At 39.0% G+C, this 10914-nt stretch overlaps 1 protein-coding gene across 7 annotated transcripts in view; it reads right to left on the reverse strand.

Annotated features, from left to right (window-relative positions):
• Window positions 1-5032: 5032 nt before the first annotated feature.
• SPART (spartin) overlaps window positions 5033-10914 on the reverse strand; it is a 19771-nt gene continuing 13889 nt past the window's right edge. For 5 of the 7 annotated variants that reach the window (XM_026076076.1, XM_026076075.1, XM_026076074.1 and 2 more), the window contains 3 exons: window positions 10096-10254; window positions 9921-10011; window positions 5033-6699 (listed from right to left, as the gene is read on the reverse strand). In XM_026076076.1, the coding sequence (XP_025931861.1) occupies window positions 6513-6699; window positions 9921-10011; window positions 10096-10254 (437 nt within the window). In that variant the 3' untranslated portion in view covers window positions 5033-6512. Of the gene's footprint in view, window positions 6700-8398; window positions 8910-9920; window positions 10012-10095; window positions 10470-10914 lie in introns of those variants that run through there. The other 2 variants (XM_026076079.1, XM_026076080.1) reach the window with 2 other exon arrangements.

A 10914-nucleotide genomic window follows, 5' to 3' on the forward strand; every position in this document is an offset into this window, starting at 1 on the left:
GGCCCGTCGGCGCGGCGGGGCGGCCTCGCTCGGCGCGGGGCTGCTTCCCTCCTTCCTTGCCTGCCTCCCCCCTTCCCTGCCTGCCTCCTTCCCTGCCTGCCTCCCTCCTTCCCTGTCTCCCTCTTTCCCTCCCTGCCTCCCTCCTTCCTTGCCTGCCTGCCTCCTTCCCTGCCTCTCTCCTTCCCTCCCTGCCTCCCTGCCTGCCTCCCTCCTTCCCTGTCTCCCTCCTTCCTTGTCTGCCTCCCTCTTTCCCTCCCTGCCTCCCTCCTTCCTTGCCTGCCTGCCTCCCTCCCTGCCTCCCTCCTTCCCTCCCTGCCTCCCTCCGGAGGATCCCCTGATCTGGGGAGATCCGGAGGATCCGGGCGTGCGCCGCCTGGCCCCACACCGGGAACTGGGGGGAAAGGACGATACAGCTTCGGCCCCCTTAAGCAAGAGTTTTGGCCCTGTAGGGTGAAGTTTGGGTGCGTTAAGCTTTTGTGACCTGTGGGACACAAACGTGCTGATTTTTTTTTTTAACGTTTCTTTTGGATGGAAAGTAGCACGGTTTTAAATATATGCTTTGACCCACATGTGAAGGCAGGCACAGCACAATGGGGTCTTGTCTTAAAAGAGTATCTAGCCTGTATTTTAGCACCCTTGATAATTGTAATCTGTGCTGGGCATAAACTAGTTTGCAAGTACCTAACTTGAGGCAGGAGAGAAAAGCTTGAAATAACCAGTCTTAATTGTCACGGATCAAGATACATATATATTGATTCATAGATACTAACATTCAGTATATTAAGTTGTTCTGCAGTCAAACAAAAGTGTTTCATGTTGCATTTTTCAAACAAGGAATTTCAGATGGCTTTGTGGCTTTCTCAAGGCTTCGTGAGGTGGGCTGCATTTATCTAATGGACTGCAAGCACGGCACGCCCTCTGCTAGCCTCTCCCTGCCGCCTTCTCTAGCCGCTTCTATGCCACCTCTGATATCCATGTAACTCCTCAGTAAGCCAGTACAGCTCAGGAATCTAATAGAAAACTAACTTGGGGGGGGGCGGGGGGAATATAGTTTCCTGCTAGTTAGTGAGCTGAAATGCCTCACCGAGTGCTCAGAGTTGACAAGTGACAGGGTGAACCTGGGACACATTAGTGTGCTCTTAAATCAACTTACTGTTTCACGGGACCTAGCACTCACTATAGTGGCTACCTGCTCACCTTCTCAGGAAGATGGGCCATAATTTCTCATTACTGTCATGCTATGAAAAAACAAAGGATTTAACTTCTCATTTACTTCTTGTGTATGAAGACCAAGTCATATGCTATAATCCTGGAGATGGTTGGGTGACATGGGTACTGCTGCTTAAGTCTAAAGCAGGGGTTATGATTTTACCATTACTTTAAGGTGGTGTAAATCAGCATTGTCATCCAAAAAGTTGGCCCTGTAATTTTGTGAATTTTAGTCCTAAGGCTGTAGTTTCTTACATTGAAATGGGCCAGTCTAACAGTTTACTGATGTTGAAATAGCAAGGTCCTGATCCTCATGTTTAGCTGCGTACATCTGCTGCTTGCCTTGTGCCAGTTCTGGCACTTGTCAGTCTTCTCTATGAGCCAATTCAATTTGCAAACCCAGCAGAAAACCAGGAGGAAAACAGCCAAAAACCTAGACTGCTTCCTTCTGGATTAGCGATCCAGCAGGATCTAGTGTATTGGGGTAGGACAGCAGGGAGGTTGAAGTTTGACTATAAGGAGAAAAATTCATTTTAATTTCATTTGTCTGATATATATTAGGACGGGAGGTGATTTCTGACAGTCTCAAGTTATAATTGATGCTATGATTCTAATCACTGAATTACCACTTGAGATGCGGACTGAATGCAAAATTGTCTGAGACACTTAACCAGAAACATAAATTTAGACAAATATTGCACAGTAACTGCATTTAAATTTTAGCTGCTCATTTTGCCCTCAGCATTTATTGAATACTTTTAAGACACATATTGAAAACACATACCACACCAAATCAGTAACTTTAGTAATGACTTGGACCTAGGTTAGCATTCATAGCTAATTGAGTATACTGCCTGCAGCGGTAAAAAAAAATAATAGCAATGGTGTTAACGAGTATTTTTTTTCTTTTCAGTTTCTGAAGCAACTGTTTCAAGATTAACTTAACCAACCTATTGAATACTTCTCAAAATGGGCATATTGAGAGAGCTCAGAAAGAGCCCTGGAATCACAAGAAAGTCTGGGAGTGGAGAGCACACTGTAACTGAGCTGTATCCTGGGCACAGTGTACTCTCTCTGCCCCAAGAGACTTGCTTGTGACCTCCTCTCAGGATACCTTCAGGTCCCAGCCTCAACGCAGGGATTACTAGGTGTCCTAACTAGGTGAGTTCTCAGGAACTAGGTCACAGAGTGCATATAAGGATGCGCCCAGGCCGCATTCATCGGGTTGGCACAGGACAGCAGGTCTGACTAGGTGCTTCGCCAGATGGTTTGGGAGCTGGAGTGGGGGAGGAGAAGTGTCTTGTAGGACTGAAGTGTTATGTGAGTGGGTTAAAAATTACAAACCAGCAAGATTCTTATCAATTATTGCAGTAACATAGTGACACTTACAACACATGAGAGTTTTCTTCCAGTCCTTTGTTCCAAATAAATAGGTTAAAATTAGATATATGGATACCTATAAATGTAATTCAGTTAAGACTTTTAATATGATTTTTAGGTTAAAATTTTTATTACTCATAAAAAAAGTTAGGAAACTTGGTTGCAACACAGTGTGGCTTGAGAAAAAGAAACTAAGAATCTTATACTTAAATGCATATTTTCACATTGTGTGAAGGCAACAAACACAGATAAGGAGTTACTTAAAAAGTAAGGTATACCAGTTATTGAAGGCAAGTTCAGATCATGACAGTAATTTTGACTTAATGATTGAAGATTCCTTTCAAAGTATTATGACAACTCATAAGTTTTCTTTTTTTTCTTTCGGAAGAATGCAGCTAAAAGTAAAGTTAAATAGTTACTTCAGTATCACCAGTAAATAAGCTATGATGAGTTGATAGCTGTGTGGATAAGGGGAGAGCAGTGGATGTTGTGTATTTTGAATTTAGTAGAGCCTTTGACAAAGTCTCGCATAGTACTCTTATGGCCAAACTGGTGAAATATGGACTGGGTAAGCAGGCAGTAAGGTGGTGGAAAACAGGCTGGGCCATCAGGTTTAAAGTGTGATGATCAGCAGTGCAACTGCACAACTCGGGGATCAATATTAGGGACAGTACAACTTAACTCTTTATTAACAACCTGGATGACAGGATGGAGTGCACTCTCAGCAAGTTTGCAAATGCTAACAAATTGAGGGGAGTAGTCAGTATGCTGGAGTGCAGGGCTGCCATTCAGAGGGACCTSGACAGGCCGAAGGAATGTTCCAACTGGAACCTCATGAAATTAAACAAAAGCAAAAATGAAGTCCTCCAGTTAGGGTGAGAAAACCTCACATACCAGTACAGGCTGTGGGCCAACAACTGGAAAGCACCTTTGCAGAAAAAAATCTGGGGGGGATCTTGGTGACCTTAAACCAGCAGAGTGGCTTAAGCCCTTGTGGCAGAGATGGTCAACAGCCTCCTGCGCAGCATTAGCAAGAGCGTAGCCAGCAGGTCAAAGGACAAGTACAAGACAGACATGGACRTACTGAAGCAAATCCAGTGGAGGGCTGCCAGGCTGGTCAGGGGCTGGCACACATGACATATGAGAAGAAGCTGAGAGAACTGGGTAGGCTCAGCCCAGAGAAAAGGCAGCTTGAGAAGATCTAATTGCTGTCCACAACTATATAACAGGAGGGTGAAGAGAAGACAAAGCCAGACTCTTCTCAAAGATGCACAGTGGAAGGATGAGCAGCAATGCATATGAGTAATTTTGACTCAATGCAAGGCAAAAATATTTACTATCGGGGTCAAGCCCTGGCACAGGTTGCCCAGAGAAGCTGTGTAACGTCCATCCTTGAACATAGCCAAAACATGACTAGATGCAGCCCTGACCACTTGCTTTGAGTAAGTGAGGTTGCATTAGAGAGCCCTAGAAGTCCCTTCCAACCTACACAATTCTATGGTGATTCTAAATAGCTGAACCTAGTTAATGTATTTTGGTGGAAGGTAGTTTTGCAATTTTTGTTTTTTTATTAAAGGATTACAGATTTAGTTCTTAGGGGAATATCAAGAAATAGGATAGCCCAAACTTTTTTTTTTTAATAAGCATTAAACAAAAGCCTTATAATCTAGAGACTCCTTTCAAATGCATGGTTCTAGGCTTGAGGTCAAGAACACTGTTTTTTTTTTTACCTACAGACTGGTGGGGATGCCAGAGAAAGTAGTGGCATAGAAATGACATTGGAGGTAATCTCTATACAAGACTCAAGTCAAATACTGTAGCAGAAAAGCCTTTGAATAAACAAATTTGGAAACAGCAATGTAGCAGTTTGCTCTATAAACAGCATTAGCAAAACTACTACATCAAGAGAGATGTTCAATGTCCAAATGAGAAACAAACAAACAAAAAAGCTGGGAATGGAAAATAAACCTAAAATATGAGGCTTAGGGAGTACAGCTTGTAGAGGGTGTAAAAGGAAGGGCTGAGTTAACTCAGTATGTGAAGGCTGTTTTATACGGAAGAGGAACTGGGGAGAAGCCTATTGAGCTGTATGCTGAAATTGAAATAGGGGGGGTGAAGGAAGATATAAATAAAATACATTCCTAATGTAAATGCAATTCATAACAACAAAAATGCTTTTGCTAGTATGAAATCTGTACTACTCAAACTGGTCACATTTGCCAGCAGTGACAGATTACAGCAAAAAAACCTGTTATAATGTCCTTTTGCTAGACCTTTTTACTGTGAAATATTTTAAACTGTAATTGATGATTGGGTTTCTATTGTACACATACTCCAAGACTGTTTGTTCTTCTATTACTTCAGAAGAAATCCTAGTTTTTCCACTCACTGCTGCTTACAGTAGATTCACATCATAAGAAAGCCAAGCACAGTTTAACCAGTTTTAATTTTAATTTTATTTAATTTTATTTTTATTTCGTAAATCAGTCCAAGTTACACTTCAAGTGGTTAGCCCCTTTGTTTTACTTTTCTCACACTAAAGTACACAGCTACAGTAACTACCACAAAATGTGCTACCTGTTACTCTTCCAGTAGCTATTTGTTACTGCTTTTTTTTCAATCTGATATACAAATATCACGTTCTAACAATCATTCACAGTTATCTTCTCCCATTATTTGATATGAAGGCGAGTTGTAAATTGACAGTGTCCCATCTGCTGCTGGACCAGTCAAGACTAGAATGTATAGCAGCTTTAAAACCCACTAATGAACTTTAAATAAGCAGCAGTGAAAAAGCATCTCAGAAGGAAGGAGGACTCTTATCAGTTGTTCTACGTGGAGTTATTTCACAGTGCAATAGGATGAAGAAGCTACACAGTAGTGTCTTATATTCCATACACATCTAATTAAAGGTGCTTGTCTTCATACCCTTTAAAGACATACCTTGTGCAACTATGAATTCATTGGAATAAAGGTGCTGACTGTTAGAACTACTTCTTGAAGCAAATACTTCATGTCTTCTATTAGAAGGCATATATACTATGATTTTCATTAGAAGTAATATATACTGTGACCCTTTGTGGACTGGCTGAAAAGTACAGAATGCATAGACATTTCTAGTGGCCTCTCCAGAATTTTTACAGAAAAATATTTTTGTTTATGCAGAAATGCACTTATCCTCTCCATATAAAAATCTCAATTTCATATAATCTTTGAACATTACTTATAGTGCCAACTACAGAATACATTTTTCTAGAGATGCAAGTACCCTCTTATTAGAGGAAATGCTTCGTATCTTTGGTTTGTTCATGCTGGATGGAAAAAATAGTTTTAAAGGGAATGGCTATCTAGTTACCTGAGGTTTGTCTTTCATTTCTTCTAATATGAACTTTGGATAAGATTGGCTTTTTAGTGGCTATGAAAAGAAATTCTCTAGAAAACAAAAGAATAAAACACAAAAATAAGTGGTGCATATTAAATAATGTTTAGTTTTAGTAAAGCTTAGTTTTTGTTAAACTAACTAAACATAGTTAAGAACAGAATTAGTAACCCTATTTGTTCAGTATCACTACCTTCTTTACAAATATAAAGTATTACAAAAATATTCACAATGTTTCTATATTATTCTACTGTTTCAGATTATATTTTGAAAAAAGTGCTTACAGAGGCAAGTTTATTAACTGCAAACTCATATCCTTCAAGCTGTCAAAATCCCTGCATCAATACAGAATGATGAATTAAGGAGACTTTCATTTTTCCCTTGTAAGAACGCCTCTCCAACCTTTATATTTTCAGGTCAAATTAAGTAACAGTTGCTTGAAAAGTATAGTATGATTTGTGTTAAATCACAGTTAGCAATATAGTTACTTCTAAATAGGAAGTTTCATCTCTAATGTAAGGCTTTGAGAAATATTTCATTGTTCTCATTTTTTATCCTTTTTCTCTTTATCCAATACTTTATATTCATCCAACACAGCATGGCCAGTTTCTTTTGCAGTTCTCTTCACAACAGCTTTGATACCAATGTTGTCAATGTTAAACGCTGTCATGCCAACATTGATTGCAGAATTCATAGCATTGTCTGTAGCATGGCCAGCATCATCTCCATACCTTAAGACAGACAAGAGATTTGTAGATATATGTATTTAGCATTTTCTCTTCATGAGAATTCTTTCAAAAGCAACAATTTAAGCATAGTTATGAACTAGCATTGGGTATTTATTTTCTTAAGTGCACAGCTTAAATGTTTAAGGAGTAAAATTAAAAATTACTGAGTCATTTGAGTAAGGGCTGCTACTCTATCAGACAGCATGTTTTGAAATAATCTTCTCCTCTTTAAGGATACCAATATGCTTCTGTCCTTTTCCTCAAAACCCCCTGCCAGTCCTTTCCCATAGTCATGAGGAAGGATTAGAAGGCTTGTCTATAAAAAATACTTTTTGCAATTGTATATGTGCAAGGTTGGTCCCCTCTCATATCCTGTATTCTTCTATTTAGTTTCTCCAGGGCCAGACCCTTGCAGCTGCTCAAATTGCTCAGTCTGTACCATGGGTAGCAGCACTGAGGAGGAAAGAGGGTGAATACTGTCATAATTGCCTTCTTCACTGTTAGACAAAAAGGGACCAGAGTCACCTTAGGCATTGCCTTCACAGCTGGTACCACCATTGCCAGAATACTGCTTGGTTAGTACCTTTTCTGTATCACCCTTGCCTTTGTCTACCTGGCATAGTGTGATATTATGTCTGGCGTAAGAGCAACGGACACTGCAGTTCAAAGTCCCAAAAGCAGTCTCACAAGTTAGTGTACCACTGTGACCAAGCAAATTAACCCAGGTCTCATGGGTGCAGAGAACTGCTGAATGAAACAGCTATGTTCAAATGCTAGAGGTAGCTAAACTGATTTGTTGCATGGCCCCTGCAACAAATTCTATTGTGCAATGCAGACCTATCTGAAGTAGCCTGGAGTCAATACAATAGCAAAGGAGAGGAGATAAGAGAGAGAAAAAAAAAAAAAAAACTAAACAGCAAAAGCCTCAAAGCAGAAACCTTGAGGATACGATGAAAATTACTGATACATATAACCTCTCATCTCTCCACTGGATTGTGAGGGGAAATTAGCAGTCTCATATCCTCATTAAATTAATTACTCATTTATGAAGAAAGGTAATGTCTCTGTAGTAGCAGAGAGAGCATACTGAAGGAGAGCAAGAAGTATAGTGAGAGCAATAGCTGTTCCAGGCAGCTAAACATTTCCCCAGAGAGTACTGTAATCAGACAAATCAGTCCAAAAGGAAATACTTCTGACAGCATTAGAATATCAGCAGTTAGGTGAGTTACCTTTGCCCTGCTCTTTTGATCAGAAATTCTTGGAGGCCCTCAAAGTAAGGCTAAAGAGAAGAACAGGATATCAAAGAATCCCAAATCTATCAAATTTTATCAAAAAAATCTTTCTCAGTATCAGTAGAGTAACCATTACAGGTAACAGCTGGAACCAACAATGAAACTGAATGGAAAAAAAGATAGTGCTTTTTTATTTTGTTTTGTTTTTGTTTTTAATTCTCTGATAGAGTAACAGCCTTCAATCATCAACATCTGATTTGCAGATCACAGAATTAGTCTCACAGCAAAACAGCAGTAAATATTTGCCAACCTGATTAGTCATTTTCACCTCAGGAATAATAAGCCAGTTTTCTGTAACATCAGTACAATAGGCAATTTCATTTAAAGACAGATCATGGCTCATCCAATATAGATAAACTAGTAATTTCTTAAATATTTGATAGTTGATTTTTTGCCTTGCTTATCTCAATTGCATCATTTGTAACTTTTTTTTTTTTTTAAGAAAAAAGTTGAGCAGATGCAGATACTGTAGTTATTTATACCTTTGTAAAAACCCAGTAAGTTAGAAGCAAGATACTTTTGCAGAACTAGTACTTCTGCAGCTACGTTTTCCCCCCAGTTCTCACTGACTTATGCTTACAATAAACATGTCTTTATAACTCTATCAGGAAAGGTAATACAGCTAAGTTTTAGCTGAGTTTGTTTACATAAAGACACTGTGATGATGCTCCTTTAGCACGGTTTACATTAAGTGGTTCATTAAAGTACTTGGAGGGCAGAGGTCTTTTGTCACTGAGGCAAAAAAAAGATATTATGTAGAATTTTAATATATTTATATAGAATAGAATCAAAAGATGGAAGAAATCCTCAATTATCAAATATTGTAAATTCTATTGTAGTTAACTGCAGCATTTATTTACTTATTGTTTTTCACTCTTAGGGGCTGTTGATTGCTGATCTCCATATTTCCTATTTTTACATCTAAAACAAAAACATTAATATGAATTTATGTGAAAAGAGTACCAGTACAATGCCTTCCGGCAGTCCTATCAAAACCCAAACATGTTAGCAATAAAGCAGCATTGACTAGCAGCTTGCTATCTTGCCCCATGTCTGTAGTTTCCTATCTGAAATGCACTAGAACAGAACCCTGGATGTCAAACCACTAATGTCCATATTCTGTTGTTTACCTTGTCATCTTGTTTCCTGCTGCTAATGGTCTGTATGTTCTTTCAGCATCCCTTTTTTAAGTCTCTTCTGCTACGCTTACCATCCTACATGTTTACTTCTCACATTTCATTATTCCTACTGCACTTTGAGGGGTGTATTTCACACATTTTGCAGTTGTTTCATAATCTTCCCTTAATTCTCCCTAGTATCTCTCACTATACACAATCATCGACTTTGTTCCTTCCATTGTCTTAGTAACATGCTCCTAAATGTTACTGTCCTCTTCCCCCCCCATCTTTGTCCAGGAATATCTGCATTTTTGAAGCTGTGACTAGTGTCTCTTCTCATTTCATCCTATTATTGCTATTTATGCTTTAGATTTCCTTACAGAAATTTCTTTTTGTACCTCCTCACTTTGGTCTGATCTGCTGATAGTTGAAGTCACTTCTTCATTTTTCTTAAAACTTAGTTAAGTTCACATAAATTAAGGATCAGAGCTGAGAGGTTTCAAACAGTAACTTTTTTCATAATGACATTATTATATTGTAGCAAAAAGATATAAATCTGAACAGTATTTGTCAACACTGCCTGAAGCTGTAATACTTCTAGAACAGAGCTAGAAAAACTTCAAAAGCATTGATTCATTTCATATTTTACATAAAGAGCACTATGGTACACTTAACAGCATGTCATGCACTGCATAACTAGAGCAAAGCAGATATTTTAGTTAACTTCCTTGCACTTCCACGAGCTTTGTTTGCCAGTATTCATATACCAGGACAACATGTTGTAGAAGATGAAACTAATAAAAACATAACTTACTTGTATTTGACAGTTTTTACAGTTTCAGTTGAAACACTTTTAGCAATGCACTTGGCTGCACTTTCTAAACCTTGCCATACTGTTGAAAACCCTGTAAAAATGAACAGCTTATTTGAGTTCATAGCACTGAAAAATAACTTATGCAATTAAAAAAAGTATAAGAAATTTTTATTACCTTGAACTCCACTTGCTGCTACCACCAGAGCACCATCAAAAGTGGATTTACCATCTTTGTCTTTCTTAAGAGATTCTGGAACTAATTTGCTGCCATGCTTCTTCACATGTGGAGCCAGCTCTTTTCCAACACAGCTTGCTATAGAACACACTCCCTCAACTATCGTAAAATAATGGCATGCAGATTATTTAATAAGAACACTGAAGATTTTTCTTTAAACATCCTTACTGTTAATTAGGAAGTAAGCTTCACTGAAGTCTAAGGTGTTACTTCTATTTTAATATGCTGATTCTGAAGACAGACTCTAATCCACACTTWAGTATCCAAAGAGTATAGAAGCAGCCTTATTTTCGGATTCTGAACAGCTCCAATTCCTAACAAACAAATAAGGTTAGTATTGTGGCTAAAAGCACTTCAGAAGAAATAGATACTTGTCGCATACTCTTATTTAAGGCCCATTTGGAATTTAATCGGGCAAGGGATGTCACGGACAATAAGAAAGGCTTCTTTAAATACATCAGCAACAAAAGGAAGACTAGGGAAAATGTGGGCCCTTTGCTGAATGGGGTCAGGACCCTGGTGACGAAGGACACATGAGAAAGCAGAGATACTGAATACCTTCTTTGCTTCAGTCTTTACTGCTCAGGCCAGCCCTCAGGAATCCCAGACTCTGGAGACCAAGGAGAAAATCTGGAGAAAGGAAGACTTTCCCTTGGTGGAGGAGGATCAGGTTAGAGATCATTTAGGCAAACCTGACATCCACAATTGCATGGGCCCTGATGGGATGCACCCACGAGTGCTGAGGGAGCTGGTGGATGT

This window comes from Apteryx rowi, unplaced genomic scaffold (genome assembly GCF_003343035.1).
Source record: "Apteryx rowi isolate R43461 unplaced genomic scaffold, aptRow1 scaffold_425, whole genome shotgun sequence".
Lineage (NCBI taxonomy): Eukaryota > Metazoa > Chordata > Aves > Apterygiformes > Apterygidae > Apteryx > Apteryx rowi.